The sequence below is a fragment of the Strix uralensis genome, chromosome 15, assembly GCF_047716275.1.
Source record: "Strix uralensis isolate ZFMK-TIS-50842 chromosome 15, bStrUra1, whole genome shotgun sequence".
NCBI classification, from domain to species: Eukaryota; Metazoa; Chordata; class Aves; order Strigiformes; family Strigidae; genus Strix; species Strix uralensis.
The window spans coordinates 15,790,831-15,808,767 of NC_133986.1; the positions used below are offsets into that span (position 1 = coordinate 15,790,831).

The 17,937-nt window shown below is 43.7% G+C and overlaps 2 protein-coding genes and 1 long non-coding RNA gene across 9 annotated transcripts in view; 2 read left to right on the forward strand and 1 right to left on the reverse strand.

The window, feature by feature from the left end:
- The first annotated feature begins 2,314 nt into the window (after positions 1-2,314).
- Positions 2,315-8,521, forward strand: C15H11orf58 (chromosome 15 C11orf58 homolog). 2 transcript variants are annotated; one of them, XM_074884644.1, is made up of 5 exons: positions 2,315-2,467; positions 2,759-2,839; positions 4,123-4,183; positions 5,955-6,067; positions 7,288-8,521. In XM_074884644.1, the coding sequence occupies exons 1-5, from the start codon at positions 2,408-2,410 to the stop codon at positions 7,495-7,497; spliced, it is 525 nt and encodes a 174-aa protein (XP_074740745.1). In that variant the 5' UTR covers positions 2,315-2,407; the 3' UTR covers positions 7,498-8,521. The 2 variants fall into 2 exon arrangements, with proteins under 2 accessions (XP_074740745.1, XP_074740746.1); XM_074884645.1 differs by having other exon boundaries at positions 5,955-6,064.
- A 1,622-nt stretch (positions 8,522-10,143) lies between these two features.
- On the forward strand, positions 10,144-14,007 carry LOC141950112 (uncharacterized). The gene is made up of 2 exons (XR_012630925.1): positions 10,144-11,529; positions 12,064-14,007. It is a non-coding gene; the product is annotated as an uncharacterized LOC141950112 (long non-coding RNA).
- Positions 14,008-16,374: 2,367 nt separating this feature from the next.
- PLEKHA7 (pleckstrin homology domain containing A7) overlaps positions 16,375-17,937 on the reverse strand; it is a 157,759-nt gene continuing 156,196 nt past the window's right edge. For all 6 annotated transcript variants that reach the window (XM_074884608.1, XM_074884607.1, XM_074884613.1 and 3 more), the window contains one exon: positions 16,375-17,930. In XM_074884608.1, coding sequence (XP_074740709.1) covers positions 17,908-17,930 — 23 coding nt within the window. In that variant the 3' untranslated portion in view covers positions 16,375-17,907. The remainder of the gene's footprint in view (positions 17,931-17,937) is intronic.

Sequence of the window (17,937 nt, forward strand, 5' to 3'; positions counted from 1 at the left end):
GATCTGGGGGTGCTGGTCAGCAGCAGGCTCACTGTGAGCCAGCAGTGTGCCCTGGCAGCCAGGAGGGCGAAGCACATCCTGGGGTGCATCCAACACAGCATGACCAGCTGGTCACAAGAGGTGACTGTCCCACTGTGTTCGGCATTGGTGTGGCCTCACCTTGAGTACCATGGGCAGTTCTGGGCCCCACAGTTTAAGGATGTGAAGGTCCTTGAATGTGTCCAGAGGAGGCCAGCAAAGCTGGTGACAGGGCTGGAAGGCATGTCCTGTGAGGAGCAGCTGAGGGCTTTGGGGTTGTCTAGGTCGCAGAAAGGGAGGCTGAGGGGCAACCTCATCATTCTCTACAGCTTCCTGAGAAGGGGATGTGGAGAGGAGGGTGCTGATCTCTTCTCTCTGGGATCCAGTGACAGGATGCGTGGGAATGGTTCAAAGCTGTGTGAGGGGAGGTTTAGTCTGGACGTTAGGAAGCATTTCTTTACTGAGAGGGTGATCAAAGACTGGAACAGGCTTCCTAGAGAGGTGGTCGATGCCCCAGCCCTGTCAGTGGTGAAGAGGCATTTTGACAATGCCCTTAACATGCTTTAACTTTTGGTCAGCCCTGAAGTGGTCAGGCAGTAGGACTAGATGATCATTGTAGGTCCCTTCCAACTGAAATAGTCTAATTCTATTCTATTCTATTCTATTCTATTCTATTCTATTCTATTCTATTCTATTCTATTCTATTCAGATTCAAGCCAACTATTAAGAACTGAAGATTTGGGGCATATTCTGACCACCTATACTGTATGTGCAAAGCATGCAAGAAGATGGAGGGAACAAGCACATGTAATTTAGCGGTATTGCTGGAGATGAAAAGTCCATGGCTGAAGTGGTTGCCTTTATGCACATGGACAACAGGAACGTACAGACTGACAACTACCCCAAAAAGATCTAACTAAGACCCTACAGCTCTTTGACGAACCAAGAAAATTGCAATCATTTGTTTTAAATCAGTTGTTAAGGAGGTATTCAGTAAGACTACATACACTTATGTGTGCTCATACCTGTCTTCATCTCAAGTAGTTTACCTCATTTTAATTTCAGAAATCCATAAACAACCAACTTTAACCTTAAATTAGCCAGGTTTAAGCTGCAATATGAATTGACACACACTGTTTGCACATTCCAGCACGTGCACTGTAACCTTCTGGGATTAGGTGGACTGCTACAACTTTATCATGGGGACAAAGTCACTCTGTAATCGAGGAATTAAAACAGAAGGGATTATCTTGGCCTTAAGGTGAGAAGACCTAAAGATGTGACTGTGCATCTTCCCATGCAATAAATCTAAGCAAAGATTCCAGAATATTAACATTCAATGGCAACCCATTCAAACTAGGCTAATTCTGAAGCAGACGTGAGAAAACACTAACTTTTGGGTAGTAAGTAAATTTCTGCTTTGCACAGGGCATCTGTGTGTAGGAGATGGGACCGCAGGAACGGTAGTGATGGCAAAGGGCCAGAGCAGCCGAAGCGTTAACTGGAAACATCTGCAGCTCCGAGCACGGGATTCCGCACAGGCGGCCGGCTGCCATTCCCCACACGAGGCGGCACGACCGGCCGGCGGGCGCGGAGCCCCGCGTTACTCGGGTGCGGTGCTGAGAGGGATTTCGGGTCAGGCTGGAGCTGGCGGGCGGCTGAGGGTTACCGAGTGAACCGAGAGGGGCAGCGGCGCCTCATCTCTGTCCCGACTGTGCAGCGCCGGGAGCTGAGGGAAGTGCCGGGAGCTGAGGGAAGTGCCCCCGCGACTACGGCCGCTACCCAAGGTGCGAAGGAGGCGGGGGGCGGGGGCGCTCCCGCGGCCCTCCGGCGGCCGTTACCGGCACACCCAGGCGGGACCGTCGCCGCCCCCACGCCAGCGGCTCCTCCCTGAGCCGCGGCCAGCGCTCGCCTTCCCTCGGCGGGCATTACCTCAGGCTCCGAGCCGGCCGCCAGCCGGCCGCGCTCACACGACGGCAGAAGCGCAGCCCTGGGGCCGGGAGCCCCTCGCCCGCCTCACGCCACCCCCCGCCCCCAGCACCGCCCCACGCCCGCCGCCACACTGCGGCGAAGCCTCGGTGACCGGCTGCCACGAGCCCGCGCTGCCCCGAGCGCCACTGAGGGCGCCCGCGCGCCTCGGCCCCGCCCCCCGGAGGCGGAGCTCGGGGCTGGCCCGCGGCGCTGCCAATCAGCGGGCAGGGGCGGCCCCGCCGCCGCGGAGGCCTCTGGGACCGGCAGTCCCAGGCTGGCCGCGCCGCCCTGCCAGCCGCCGGCAGAGGACTCCCGGTCCCGGCGCGCCCCGCGGCGGCCGCGGCTGTGACCCGGCGCTGGCCGAGGGAGCGGCTCCGGCAGGAAGGCGGCAGCGGGGCCCGGTCACCCAGCCGCAGCCATGAGCTCGGCCAGGGAGTCCCAGGGCCACCACGGCCTCAAGCGAGCGGCCTCCCCCGATGTAAATGGGCGCGGGGCCCGGGGGCAGCCGCCGCTGCGGCGGGGGGCGGGGGGGGAAGGGGGAGGCCGGGCAGGAGGCCGCGGTACGGCGCCCGAGCCCCGCTGCGGGACGCAGGGAAGGCCGCGGCCTTCCCAGCCGCCCCTTTCCTGGCGCTAACGGCCGCCCGGGGGGCAGCGGCCGGCGGAGGCGCCGCGGGGGGAGCTGCGGCGGGGGGGCGAGGGGCCGCGCGGGGCCGCAGGGCCCGTCCCGGCGGAGGGGGCGGGCGGGCGCAGTCAGCGTGTGCTCCCGCAGGGCTCCAGCAGCTGGGAGGCGGCGGATCTCGGCAACGAGGAGCGGAAGCAGAAGTTCCTGCGGCTGATGGGCGCTGGGAAGGTGAGGCCGCCGCGCCCCCCCCCCCCCCCCCCCCCACCATTCCCCCGCGGGCACCCGGGGACCGAGCGGGAGGAGCCCCCCCGCCCCCTGCGCGGCCTCTCCTGTGTGCGGTGCAGGGAAGCCGCCCCAGGGGAGGGTCGCTGCGGGCCGCAGGGCTCTCGGAGCAAAAAAGACAACACGCAAGGCAGCCGCGCTTTGGGGACTCTCCTTTAAGGAGGATTTGGGCTTCACAGGCAGCAGCGGTGTAGCGCAAAACATCGGTCTGAAGTCGTCAAGTCTCTGCTCTGCAGCTTCCTCCCCACGCCTTTATACTTTCAGTCCAATTAATAAAATCATTTGTGGGCACCTCCGAGAGGGTCCTTGGTACAAACTAACAAAACCTGTGCACTAGGTCAGTAAAATTCTTTCACTGGAAAAAAAAAAAAGAAAATATTCAAAAAAAACGGTAGACTAAACCACCAAAATAATAAACCTAATTAAATAATCCAGGAAACATTTTTAAAGAGAAAAGGCTCTAAAACTAGATTACTACTATGCTTTTTGCAAAAAATGCGGCAAAACTAGTAAAACATGCTTTTTCCATGTACAGAGTGATGGTTTAGTACTGCAATTCTACTTACCTTCAAGACAAATAATTTCACTTGTACTAGCTTATTTTGCTTGAATGCAGTATTTTTGTAAGTTGAAATATTTTACTGTGTTAAAGAGGTGAAAGTTAATACTTCCTAGTGAATAGGAATACAATACCCTATTAAAACATCCCACTACCACTAATCTTAACATCTACTTGGATACTTAATGCTGCTTGCTCTGTAATGCCAGTTCTTGCCTATAGGGATACATTTGCTAATGTACTACTGAGCCAGTAAAACAACGAGCACTGTGAAGGTCTCACCTGGTACTGTGACCAGTCTAAAAGTGGGCTCATCGTAAGATGCACAGGCTGAACTACCAGAGAAAGAGACCCAAAGGGTAGATTGTCAGAACCTAAAGTCACACTTGTCTCGCATTGTGTAGTGTAGTTTTCATATCAGTGGCAAGAAACAGAATGAAATAGAACCAGCTTTGGGGTGTGGGAAGAGTAAAGAGTATCTAGTTGTTGGGGTTTCTTTTTCAGAAAATTCAACAAAACAAAGAGGCAGCAGTTGTTAGCTAGTAAATTTACAGTCCTACAGTTGGTTGTCAAGGTTTGACAGCAAACCTTTTCCATTCAAGATTTCCAGAATGTTGGCAGAGCTGTCAGTGTACCCTAAAGCTGCAAAACAAACTGCCTTTTCTTTTAGAAAGAACATACTGGCCGCCTTGTTATCGGAGACCACAGATCAACCTCTCACTTCAGGACAGGTCAGTTTATCCAACAGCTGATACAAAGTTGGAAATCAAACACTTATGTAGGAACATCCCAGTACTTTGAGCTTCACAGATATTGCAGGGAGGGATTTCAGGTTTTGTGGCTGAAGTTGAAGACCAGTCAGGCTGTGGAGTTGTGGGAGTTCCAAATTTCTCGTTACATTACTGATAAAAAATTTCTCTGACAGCACTCACGTGTCTTCTAAAGTCCAGGTTCAGCAAAGTACTTGATGGTCAAACTTGTGTACAAATGCCCTGGAAATCAGAGCCTGTAGGTCCTCAGTCCTATTGTGCTATCAAAATAAGAAAGTAAAGTTTTCTTGCTGTTGGTACCTAGCAGTATTATACTACTTCCTCGCTGCCAGGTATGGATATCCAAACCCCTCAATTGTTGTCCATGGAAAAGAACAGGGTTGATTTCTTTCCCCCACCTGGTCACCTATTGAATAGAAAGATCTCTGCCTTAAAGCAGTGAGATAGAAGCTGAAAAGATCTGCAAGGTCATCTTGGCAATCATCAATAATGTGATGTCATTTAACGTACCACCCTGGTAATTTCTTATCATGCTTGCTTAGGTAGTAAGTCAAAGTACATCAAAACCAAGCTGGGCTTGACTGTCTGAGAGAAACTTTGGTAAAGCTGTATAGAATAGCAGCTGTCAGAGTTCCAGAAAACCTTTCCCTGATATGCTCCACGAGTGATTTTTCAGTTGAGAAAAAATAATCTGTGGACCAAAATGCCAAAAGAAACCTGAGGATTGGTTCCAGGTTCTGCTGTTGGCTTGCAAAGTGACTGAGAATCTCTTCCTTATACCTGAGTCTCCTAGAAAGGAGAAGATGCTTCCCCTTAAGGAGTCATAAGAATCCGTACTGCTTTGTTATTAGCAAAAAGATGCTGTTTTTTTCATGAAAAATCAGAACAGCTGTTTTCTTAACACTTTATTTTCTTGTCCAGCATACAGTTATTGTCCTTTTATAATAACATACAGCTCTCACTTCCAAATGAGGAAACATTAATTTGCAATACAAGCTTTTAATTTTACAGAGATACAAATTAAAAACTGGAGTGTTGTAGACCTGTCAGGGGAGAATTAGAGATTCCTACCTTCTACAAGAACAGAGGATTCTTAACTATTTTGAACCGTATTTTCCCCCAGTAAAAACAATTATTTACTTATTCAAACAAGTAAGGGGCATGTAGAAGTAGCTCAGGAAAATTATTTTTTCTGCTAATTCCTGAAGATGAAAAAATGTAGAGCTGTAGTAACTGCTCTTGATAATTCAGGATGCATGAAGTAGTTTCAGATAACAGCTCTATGAACAAGAGTGGTAGTATTGTCCTGACTTCTGCTGCTATATATTAATCCTGGTTTAATCATAGTAATCACACGTTATGTAGTGAAGGTCAGAAACCTTCTCCTTGGTGTGACGTTGCAGTATTGTCAGGAAGCACAGAGAAGTCACACTGGTTCCATTTACCTGGTTTAGTAGAACATACGCTGTGCATGGTACAACTCTCTGAATGCGTCAGGTCTTAGGAATTTACCAAGCCATCTTTGTATCAAAGCAGTTTTGCTTGCACATTTGATATGCTTGCTTATAAATCTGATGGTTTGTATGCAGTAATACTCAATCCAGTAATTTAAGATGGCTAAATTTAAACTTTTTCACATATCTATTGATAAACTTTGAAAATGTGACTTCATGTAATTTGATGTCTTTGTTAATTTGAATGAACCATAATCAAAGTACACTGGACAATGCAGGGGAAGAAGACAAGAAAATGAATGAAGAATTGGAGTCTCAGTACCAGCAAAGCATGGACAGCACGATGTCCGGACGAAACCGGCGCCACTGTGGACTTGGTTTCAGTGAGGTAGTAAGTTGTTTATTTCCATAATGATTTGGCTTTCACTTCACTAAGGATGATACGTGGTTTAAAAATCCAATCACCGCAACTAGGGGCAAACTTCCGCAGTTTGGATTAAAGGACAAACTTACTGCAGGCACTTGCCCCCCATTTGTGTACACTGTGGTGGCCATTTAGAAGCCTGGAAATGGTTGATGCTTCTCATTGTTCTGAAAAGTGGTGTGTGACACGCTTAATGCTCCATAGCAGGCAAGACTGAGTAGGACAGAAAGTGACACGTATATTAAATGCGGGTGTTGCCAAGGAGTGCATAAGGCGGCAGGATAACGATCTGCAGTGTTGCTGAGAGCTCAGCTTCTTGTTGCAGTGAGGCACATACCTACCTCTCTGTGGTCCTGAGAAGTAAGTGGCTGTAGAGGGGTCAGAGAAGGGAAACGTGCTGTGCAGAGTCCTCCCACGGGCTGCCACCTGACTGGTCGTGTACTTGCAAGGAATTCATAGGAATGAGCAGGAAGAGAAGTACGACAGCCCCCAGGAGAATTAGGTTATTAGGAACATGTCTTCATCTGCCAATTGAAAGGTGCAAGAATTAATTTTTTGCTAACTTTTAGCACCAATTACTGAATAAAAAACTGATGTTTCCAGAGCAAGTAAAACCACCTGTGCAGTGCTGGGACTTCTTAGTATTGCAGCCATGGAGGCTTTGCTGTTCAGGACCATGAACAAAATGCCATTTTGGGATTGCTCGTTAGCAGTATCATTGGATTATTTCAGCATTCCTCACGCTGCAGTGTGCTCAACTTACTTTCAAAGATCAGTCCTGAATGTGAATTCTCAATGGTCTAGCTGTTAGTTTCATTATGTTTCACTCCATGACAAATACTCAAGTGTCATTATGTACTGTGTACACTGAAGTAAGGAGTTACTAAACTGATGTGATCTGAAACTTTTCAGACTCATTTAATAGTGCCTTTAGGATTTCTGCTGTAACTAAATAAGAATGTGGTGATGAACCCATGGATGTCATGGTTGGTGTGGTTGACTACTTCAGTGGAGCTGCTTTCTGTCTAATAGTGGCATGTTAAAGACCTGTGTTTAGCAACATAGCCCATTCTAGTACTGAAATTCAAGGAGCCATTAAGCAAAACACTCTTGCTGGGAAATTTTAAAAGCTGCAATGGAGTTGCCAGGAAATAATGGTTTATCTGTCTCATAATCTGAACTTCTAGTTTCAGGAAAGTGATGAACAAGAAGAGGCAGCTGGACACTCCTCTGAAGAGAGTTCAGAGGACTCGGAAAGTGGCTCTGAGTCAGAGCAAGAGGAGTCTGCAGAGGAGCTACAAGCTGCTGAAAAACATGATGAAGCTGAGGTTCCAGAAAACAAAAAAGAAGCAAAAAGCAACTATAAAATGATGTTTGTTAAAGCCAGTGGTTCATAACTGCAGATGTAACAGCTTCGTATTTAAAGTACAGTAAGCCTTATTGTTACAGTGCAAAGTGGAGGACTGCTACAGCACAAATCTTTGTATTATGATTTTAAAAAGACCCCGTTAGATGACAAAAAGTAGTATTTGCTTTCTGTTGCCATGGATAACATTTTTATGGGCACAGTGATATTCCTGGTTTTTGTAAAGTGTATAAAATACTGGATGGAGAAATAAATTCTTTTTGTTCCTGCCCAATCTCTACAATGTTATCTAAACTATCCCTCCTCTTATTCCATGCCAGATAGGAAAACTTCATGCTAGTGGTTTCTTTAGTTAGTACCCCAGTCTTGAATTTTTAACTCTTAAGATTACATGTGAATTACTGGATGTTGCATTAGTTGTAAAATACCAATATCAGCACAATTCTGTGATGTACTAGAGCTTTAAACAATGATTTTGTCTATAGATGCTAGTGTTGACAGGGCTGAGAGAAGTCACTCCCTTTTGTGACAGTACTAACCCCTGTATCCATCTGAAGTCCTACAGCAGTTGCACGGGAGAAGATGTTTTAGAAACGTGTAATAGAACAGAAGGCTTTAAGTGCTGCTTTGGCTTTATAATGAGGGGGGATAAGCTGTAGTTCTTAGACCTTTCTGTAGAAAAGAGTGATTTTTGAATTACTGGCTCCTGGTTAGAGCACTGAGCTGTTATTAAAAATAACTCCTCCTGAAGAAACCAGTTTACTTTGAAAGAGAAAATATACTTTGATAATGAAAAGGATATACAAATCATTTAGCTTTTTTAAATATAGAATACAGAGTTAAGTATGCAAGCCCTTCTTCCTTTTCTCCCCGTACACGCATCACTTGGAGGTCTAAGTCAATTATCTCAAAAAGGTTGCACCTTAAGTAAAGGTGATATGCTTAAAGAGTCGGGAGTTCCAGAAACTCCAGCAAGAATTCTTCCAGCAAGAACTCCTTCCTCTGCAAATTTATAGTTTATTGTATTCAAGTAATTAATAAAATATCAGAACTTTTTTGACTTTGTTTCCTCTTGGTACACCAGACAGATCCACTCCTCTCCTTGCTGGGAGAACAGAATGTCTGATCTGTACCCCAGTACAGCCTCCTCCTGCCACAACAGTGTTTCAGGAAACACTCCAGATGCTTGTGGAGAATCTCCCATTTCTGTACACAATTCAACATTTGCAAGCCAGCTGGCTTACGTGAAAGCAGCAGTCTGTACTATCATTGTATAGGTTTATTGAACGTAAACATTGCAGCATCAGTTATTGGGGAGGACTTGGAATAAGTTACATTATGGAAAAAATAAAAGTACTATGATTATAAATAAAAACTGAGTATAGATTTTGATTAATCTGTTATATCTACATTTAATACAAAAATTTTCAAAGAGTCATTTGAAGAACGTTACAGCAGCCACTAACGGTCAGTGATTTGTACTTGATTTGTATGGATTTTTTTAGTTTTCCCAATACTGACTTGATTTGTATGGATTTTTTTAATTTTCCCAATACTGACTTGATTTGTATGGATTTTTTTGTTTTTCCCAATACTGCAAGCTTCTAGTACGTAGGCAAAAATTGAAGTGGCTTGTATATTGTGAAGCAAGGAAACCTCACCATGACTTGTGAAAGCTGCTCTGCCTCCAGGAGTGAGAGAGGCTCTCCCCAAAAGATCAACTTTCCCCGTAGGCTGATACCAGGTTTTCCGTATTTAGACACTCGAGCTACACTTAAACCAGCATTTCACTGTTAAATTCTTTTAGATGTGGCTACTGGCTGTTTATTGCCTTAAGTGCAATTACAAAATTAAGGTGTAGGCTGCAAAATGCTGCATATACACTGACCTTTCGCTTCATCCCAGTGCAGAAGCTGCTGCTGCTCTCCCAACTTTCCCTTCGGCAGCTGCTCAGCCTCCACCTGGCTCTGGGCCTCGCCTGCCAGCGCGCAGCCACACGGAGACTCGCTTCGGGCAGGAGCTGGACTCCCCCGCTGCAGAGGCCGCCGGCCAGGCACAGGGCACCCTCACGGGCCTCTGCCCTCCACTGCTACAGCCTCCCGCCTTGGGAAACAGATTTGGCCATCAGCTCCAAATAAATAGACCTCAGAAGGATAAAAAATAAACTGAAATTAAACTAGTCTAGTAACAGCTCTGACCAGAAAAAAATTAACTTCCATTCCCCAAAAGTATGACATGCAATATTGTGAATATCTGATGAGGTTTGGTGCTACTTATGATGCTGACCTAAGACTCATCTGCTCACAGTAGAAAGAGTTCTACACAGTGGTGTCTGTTTCTGTGTTTTAAACATATTCTTAATATTATTATATTAAGAATATTAAGTAATATAAATATTAAACATATTAAAAACTTGCAGATTCACCTCTGAAGCAGCCTAAGAATCTTCTCCACGTATACGGAGAAAGGCTGACTTAGTTCACTGTAGATTATGCAGTAAATGTTTTAATTCAGACGTCAGTTCTAGCAACATTTGGTATAATAGCACCAGCAGTAGTGGTGTGGAGAGGAGCAGAATGGTTTCAGCTCTCATACTTACTGGAGACAGACAACACAGGAAAAATCAAGGTTGGTGTCTTGGTTGATTCTAGTCAGGTCTTTGCTTTTCCAGGGTGGTACGGGAGGAGCTCCCAGAGATGACAGCAGAACACATAAGGAGGCACTGAATCATGAAGAGGGCAACTGCATTTGTCTTTTCAAACAAGATTTGGCTACTGAAATTCCTCAACTCTAAGACCAGCTTATTTCCATCTCAAAAGAAAGGCAGAAGTCTGCCCGTACTCCTGCACGTCTCAGGAAACAACTGAGGAACATTAGATCTGTCACAGAACCTCCACTGCATCTGGTAAAAGTCTTCATGTTTCTAAACCACACTGAAGATTTACCTACACAAAGGGCAATGCAGGTGCCATTTGGCTGTGGAAGCCTGAAAACACTTGGACAGGTCGAAAGCACCGCTGTGTCGGTTCCCCTTCCACTTGCCTTGGAACAGGGAACCCGTCAGGCCGAGTACCACCCCAGCCCCACTGCCCACAGGGTCCTGCAGTCACAAACGCGGATGCTTCTAAGCCAGGTAAAAAGGGATTCTCAAATTCATACAGGAACTCTTCGAGGCCAAGAAAACCAGATCTGTAAGTTGCCCTGTAACTTTATGCAACTGCTTTACAGTTTACTCTCCCTTTCTTCCTGAAGAGGAGGCTGACAACCGGATTCCTGAAAGCACAATTTACAGGCCAGCTTCAAAGCTATAGGTCCTTCTAAGGCTCTGGTTGGGGAATTCACATCAAAGACGACGTGCACATGTAGTTCCGATGCCAGAGAGGACGGTTGGTAGAAATCTCTGTGGATTTGCTACAGTCCCCAGTACAGGGATTAAATTATGCACTGAAGCTGCCTCTGTAAACTGCAGGAGACAAAGAGAATAAGTGGCAGTGCAGTATCTCATAATCAAAGCCTGGCACGGTTATTTGCATCAGTCTCTTGGAAGCTGTCAGGGGATTAAGTGAAAGGACATGTGTCAAGGTACCCTCACTGGAGGGACAAAGCAGGAGTTGGTTTTGTTTGTTTTTAAGACTGCCACCTCAACTGCACTTTTCCTGAGAAAAATATCTGAGTCGTACACAGGTGTACAGCATCACGATGGGTAGATATAAGTTTCCTTAGTTTTTGCACACCATTAAAGAAACAAAATACTTAGTGATTTAATCTAATTTGATTTGGATTTGACATGCAGGTGCAGAATTAGATCAGACTGACAGTCTGTGCTATTATCTACCCAAATCCAGTACCGTTTATGGTGTCCACAGCTCAGGAAGATCTAGGTGAGATGGGAAAAAAAAAAAAAAAAAAAAAAAAAGAATGAAAAGTAACATACATAAGAAGAGGAGTTTTGTATCACCAGTCAAGCAATATGGACGCTCATATAAAAAAAGTCCTTGCTTTGAACTTTTTCACAGATGCCCGCCTTGACCTGTAGTGGAATTCTCTCAACCTGTTACCGTAAGTAAGTGTTCTTCTCATCACAAGACTGTCAAGCTACACTAAAGACTGCAGAAAGGTTTGATAATCTGAACTGGCTCCTTTACACCCTCATATTTATTGCTAAAACTTTAAAACCAATGCAGGTGAAGCTTTTGATCCTTAACTGGTTGAGGCCAAGTCTCCTTCTTCCTGTTACAGTCACTAAAATCTAATAGTTACGATCTGTTTGTAAGGATGTGGTAACAGAACATCTCTTTCCAAAACCTTTTTTTTTTTTGTCAGAGAGATTTCTTAACATAAGAAATCTACACTGAACACACAAAAACCAGAGATCAAATTTACTCAATAGTTAACTGATGGAGCCACTACCCAGATCCTGAATAAAATCTGTGTATAAAATCATTTGCCATTAAAGGTTACATAAAGTAACCTTTAATCTGGGTTCAGTGAAGACAGCTGAGGAGTCCTCAGGCATACAGAAGGCTTTGAGAAAGCCAGGGGACACAGCTACACTCACGAGATGTTGTTCTCTCTTCCCGCTGACCCTCTCGTCCAGGTGAGACGTGGAAAGGGAGCAGAGCAGCCAGTTCTGGTACGCATCTCAGCAGCGGTCACTCAGCTTTTGCCGATTCTGTGCCTCAGCACCAAAGGAGAGGAGAACGGGATCAACGTGCGTGCGTGGGTATGTGCTCATGCCCCCCAACACGTACACACGGACACACTGCAACCGTGCTGGGCAGAAGACAAAATCCTGTTCCATACTGGAAGAAGAAGATGCTCAAAGGCACAACACAGAAGAAGCGGAGCAGAGACACAGAAGACCTGTGTAGCATGAACTAAGCAATCAGAGAAGCCAACAGTACAGACAATACAAGAGACAAACAGAATTAGCAGTGACCTCTCTGATGTCAACTTTTTCCCCCAGAGTGGTACAAATCACTGTAGCTGTCACCAGTTACTTCCTTTCCTTAGGGTTACATCTTGCATAAGCCATCAGCCAGGGTTTCAAAAAAACCTCCAAAAACCTCCCGTGTCTCACGAGATGAACCGGAAAACAACGTTAAGGCTTTTCTCAATTTTGGCTCTAGAGATAAAAATCAAGCCAGCCCAACCCCCTGACAACGTAACAGATCCGAGGGCAGAGACTCCAGCAGGCCACACAGCACTCAGTCTTGCACTGGCACATCACAACGGCTGAGAGCGCAGCACTCACTCGGGCCAGGCTCTGTGCTGGGGAGGACCAACCTCATCCACCCCTGGCTCTGGGGCAAGCTGTTTCTACAGGGAAAAGGAGAGTTTCGCTCATACGAGCTATTCTTAACTGCAACTTGGCTTAAAAGAACAGAGCACAGCTGCTGCCAATAGAAAAGACAACTGTCCTGCTACCAAAGCACTATTTTAAAGGTATCAGTGATTCTCTCCTTCACCCACTGCCACCATCAACACTCTCTTGTTTATCCCACTCACAAGCTATTTTTTTGTACTTGGACACTGGACTTACATCCTCCCTTGCCAGCTATTCTTTCTTCTTACTTCCACCTCTACAATTTCAGTTGAGTCCCTTCATGAAAGCACTTTGCTTCTGACCGAGCCCACGCATTCCAGCACTTTCAATATTTTTACTACCTCTCACTTCACACCCCTAGGCTGTTCTCCACTCTCACCTTCAGCCTCTCAGTCTTGTTTACAGACACATCTCTGCTTCTATTTCCTATAAACTCACTACTCACCTTGGTTTTCTTTATCTCTTCCTTCCTTTGGTGCTTTTTTATGCTAGAGCTCCTGGTATAAGGCTTCTTCTAGTGGGCAACAAGAAAATGGCATTATCCTTTAAGCCTACATCTTATAACTATTTCACCAATAACTGTTCCAACAATGGTGTCTAATTCTGTTAGCGTTTTCTTTGGAGGCTGTTTTGCACTCTCTGTTAAGGCAACCAGGAGCACTGGCAAGTTAATAACAAGTAAACAGCGCACAAATGTGCACGTATGCAATAATTCCTGGTTTTATTTACTTTTATAATTAGTTCTCGAAGTTATTCTGCCATCTCCCAGTAATTTCATGGCAGGCTTTATAATTTTACCTTCCTCTTAGGTTTACCTGTAGTTTAACATTCAAAGTATGGTTGTTGCACAGAATACCTCAACAGACTTGTATTAAAAATGCTCTTTAAAATTCCAAAGCTTTGAACTAAAGAAATATCTCAAGAAGTTTTCATGGAAAGTTCATCTCGGTTGGTTCAATTCAGCTACAGTTAGATGCACCTTTTCAAATAATGGAAAAAAATGTAAAGGGGTCAGACCCAATCAATACCGTTGTTCAAACAGAATTTCAGGCACTGTGATGTGTGTATTTTTTGTGCTCTTTCTTTGTACTGCTCCACTATGAAGAAAGGTTGCTTTTGCTAGTAGAGCAATAAAAGTCTTAGCCTTTTGAATACTGCCAAATAACCAATGGGAATGTTTACTAGGTGCGGAAAATATAGCAATTTTTTATGTTTTTCTTGTGCATTGCTTTGTTCTTTTTCTAACTACGCAATACACAGACACACACACACGCAGCACAAGCAAACACTTTAAAATACCCAAAGACTGACATAAATCAGAAGGGTATCATCAGATCATGCCTCCTATATCTTCTAAGTTTTGACACTAAGTAAATCTGGTCTTTCCTTCATATAACATCCAGAAGTTAATTGCTAAGACCCACGAGAAATATGTGGTTTTACAGAGTGGAACAAATGGTGATATAAAATACATACACATGTATTTGAAGATCTGGAAATCAGATTGGTAACTGGTGCAGGTGGAAAAATAACGGTGTAAACAGCACCAGAACTTGTTGGGAGTGCCCTGCTTTCTCGAAACACCAACCTCCCTCCAAAGGCTACGGGTACCTGAGACCACCTCGCTTGACCTTGAACAATGTTTCTGAAATAGCAGCACACAAGTTCAGTAGTCTCTTTCAGCAGCTTTTAGTTCCACACTTTAGCAACCTTCCAGAATAGAATCTCGTAATACAGTTGTTTCCTGAAATTTCTATTCTTTTTTTCCAACTGTTCCAAAATAGTCTGGATGCCTCTAACTACTGCTACTTGTCCAGTCTTTTGAAATAAATAGGTTTATATGGATGTACAAAGACAAGCAACAGTGCTATAGCTCAACAGGATTTCCTAGCAGCCCAGCAACACAAATGAACTCAAAATAACAGTAGTGAAAAATGGGGAGGGGTGGGGGGTGTTACGCAAGTTCAAAAAGGTGAAAGCAGTGCTACTTATGAGTACCAGGCTGTACTTTTATAAATTCAACTGTACAATAAAATTTTAATAACTTTACTTGAAGAAATTGAAAACAGATGTATATGGGAAGTCAGTCTGCATAATTTTTTGCTTGATATAACATTACAAAACACTAATTAGAAAACAGCGCCTTCAAAAGAAGAACTGATACTGCTTTCTAATGAGTTTGTTTCTTTAATTATAATCAGTCCCAAACAGTTACACTGCTTAATAAGCAGAGGAAAAAAACAAAGCCACTTTCTGACCGAAATGATATTGATCTGTACACAGACATCATTTTTTTCTAGTCTTAATATTCGAGAGTAGGGTGTAACACCTAGAAAAGAGCATCCTGATTCAAAAAAACAGAACTGAAAAAGGAAATTGACACAAAACAAACACATGAAAATTAGCCCTAATTATTGAAAACCCACACCCATCCCTGCAAAAGAGATGGTCACCAGAGAACAGCACTCCACACATTCAATAAAAAGGTTTGGAAGAAAAATTATCTTGATAATTGGATTAACTACAGACGCAGACCAAAATCTTTAGAAAGACCAGTTTTGTTAAAAACATTAGTGGTATAACTATTTAGGGCAAAATCCTTCTTTCATGCAAGCTTGAAGGAACAGATTTTGTGTGTGTGATCAAAGGAAAGGAAATTAACATCTCCCACAACCTGCAGAGCAGAAGCCTGCGCCCCTTTCCCCCCACTGCTGGCCAGCAGTCGGAATTGGGCCGCCGCAGCCCAGGATCCCTTGGGCCGGCTCCTCACCCACCAATTAGGGCCGCACGCGCTTCCCTCCCGCGTAACAAAGCTTCTGCAGAAGGAATGCCATTCCGCTGAACCACGAAACGTGTGGTCAAAGGCTCCTTTGTGTGCCTGAGAAATAGGACAAGCATGTCGGAAGCAGCTCAGCTCTGAATTTTGGCTGCATGCATCTAAGGGTCAAGTACTCAGAGTCTCAAATATTCGTTCTCAAGTTTGCAGAGTCAACACTAAGCCACAGAAATACTTCTAACTGCTTCTTTACGTTTTGTTCTAGAGATTAAGTTTCAGAAGAATTAAACATTTCCACTGGTCTCCATCAAACTGATGGCACTTGATGTCAGTGCTGTGCTGGCTGCCCACCACCCTCTCTTTGGGCAACACCCCATTCACATACCAGACACATGTTACCAGGTGAGGCCTCCAGGTTTTGGGGGCTTTTTTGTTTTTTTAAATTGAAGTTACTTTTGATGCTTTATTTCACCAGAAACTAAAGAGCTAAGAATGTGTCAGACAAACATATGTATCTATGGCACAGAAAGGACAGTAGTGTAGTCATTCTGTTTAGGGGATAACCCTGAAAAATCTTCAAGAATAAAGACAGATTTAATCAAATGCTAAGAAACATTTCTAAAAAAAATAAAATAGAAGCTTTGGTGTAAGGGGAAGCTGATCCAAAACCCAGTGAAGTGCAGAACTGAGGAACTTCGATAGCACTTGAACCAAAGAAGAGCAAAATGTGACAACAGCACAAACGACTCTGGATTTCCAACCACATGGACGCCGACAGAAGAGCAGGCAAGACAGAGGCAAGAGGAGGCAGTTATGTTAATATTTTAATCTGTACATATACCATTTTCCAAACTGTTACATTTTATTTAAATTAATGTTTTCTTGCAAAATATTCATTTATGCTTTCAAAACTTTTTATAAAGGCAAAAATAAATCATTATTTTGGCAAAAGGTTTTTAAGTTGATACTGGCAGTACTGAGGTAAAATAGATTGCATTAGCTAAATATATACTTTTAAGAATATTTCTGAGTATAGTGTTAATATAATATGATTTGTCTTAAAGTCTGAAACTTGAAGGTCAATTTCAAGGGTTTTACAGCTATTATTTGAATACAGCAAATGAACAAGTTAGTGGTTTCACAAAATACTGCAGAAGTATTTCTCAGTCATATCTCATCCAGAGCTGAACTCAGCCAATAATTACATAATGGGACATTTCTGCATGTCTTGTATTCAATGCATACACAGGTTTTTTTCAAGTAAAGTAGTTGCAGCAATTCATTTAATCTTATTTTCTCCTTATTTAAGTACCTCACCCTTTGCCCTATACATGAGTAAAACACTGAATTTCTAAGTTTGGCAAAGTTAAGCACCAGGTGAATATACATACGAAATTAGCAGGTGCCTCATTAGTTTTGCTGTCTCCAGGATAAATACTAGTCAATACATCATATTGTAATGTTTATTGGAAAAAAAAATCAAAAGAAAAATACATATTTACTAGTAAAATGACATATCCTATTATATTTTTTTATTGCTTAGTTCACATATTTTAGTTCAAAGTTTTCTTCTTCCACATTTCAACTTTCAAAAAAATATAATTTGTTAGCTGTTGCTGAGGGGACAGCACTATGGTCAAGAGCAACCTAGCATACTGTGACCTGATACCAGCAAGTTAATCATATGGGATTGAAGAAGGAAACAGGAGTTAAAACTGGCTTTCATTATGGCTTTCATGGAAAGTTTCAGCTATACAGTGGTTACTGATATTTAGAAATTCAAGCTAAATGTTCCTTGCAACATATTATTTAATGGGCAAGAGGGCGGGTGATTAACTCTACAATCATACTCAATCCAAAACACCCTTTCGGCAAACCTCTCACTTGCATTAGCTCTACTCATACCCTATGAATGTGCTTCTAGGTTTGTTCAAATTTACATTTTTTTCAGGAAACTTTACACTGTGCATCTGAGCCTGAGGGGGAAGTAACAGCATCTTTTAAGATCTATGCAAGTAGCTTCTCTCAAAATGAATTCAGCCCTTGATTTAAAAAAAAAAAAAAATCTAAACCATATTGTCCTAAAAACACATTGTCAGTATTTTACAGAGTTTATTAAAAGTGCCATTTATTCATATAAAAAATCTGAACTAAACTGAAGTAAAAATAAAATGATTTGCAATTCTCTTCATTTTCATAGAAAATCCCCCTATTATTCTCTGAATGTATTTCCAGAAGAACATGTCATCAGCCGATGAGTATCTTCACAGAAAGCCGGTAATGAATCTCCTCTTTCTTCCACGCGGCATCACTAGGTGGGATTTGCTTTGAGTCTTATGTCAGTGTTCACTTACTGCTTTGGCTAGCAT

Bases quoted from the DNA above. Each gene is read 5' to 3' on its own strand.
- C15H11orf58 (XM_074884644.1), top strand. From the start codon at position 2,408: ATGAGCTCGGCCAGGGAGTCCCAGGGCCACCACGGCCTCAAGCGAGCG. The intron at 2,468-2,758 runs GTAAATGGGCGC...GTGCTCCCGCAG, and splicing joins AGCGAGCGGCCTCCCCCGAT to GGCTCCAGCAGCTGGGAGGC. The intron at 4,184-5,954 runs GTCAGTTTATCC...TGGACAATGCAG, and splicing joins AACCTCTCACTTCAGGACAG to GGGAAGAAGACAAGAAAATG.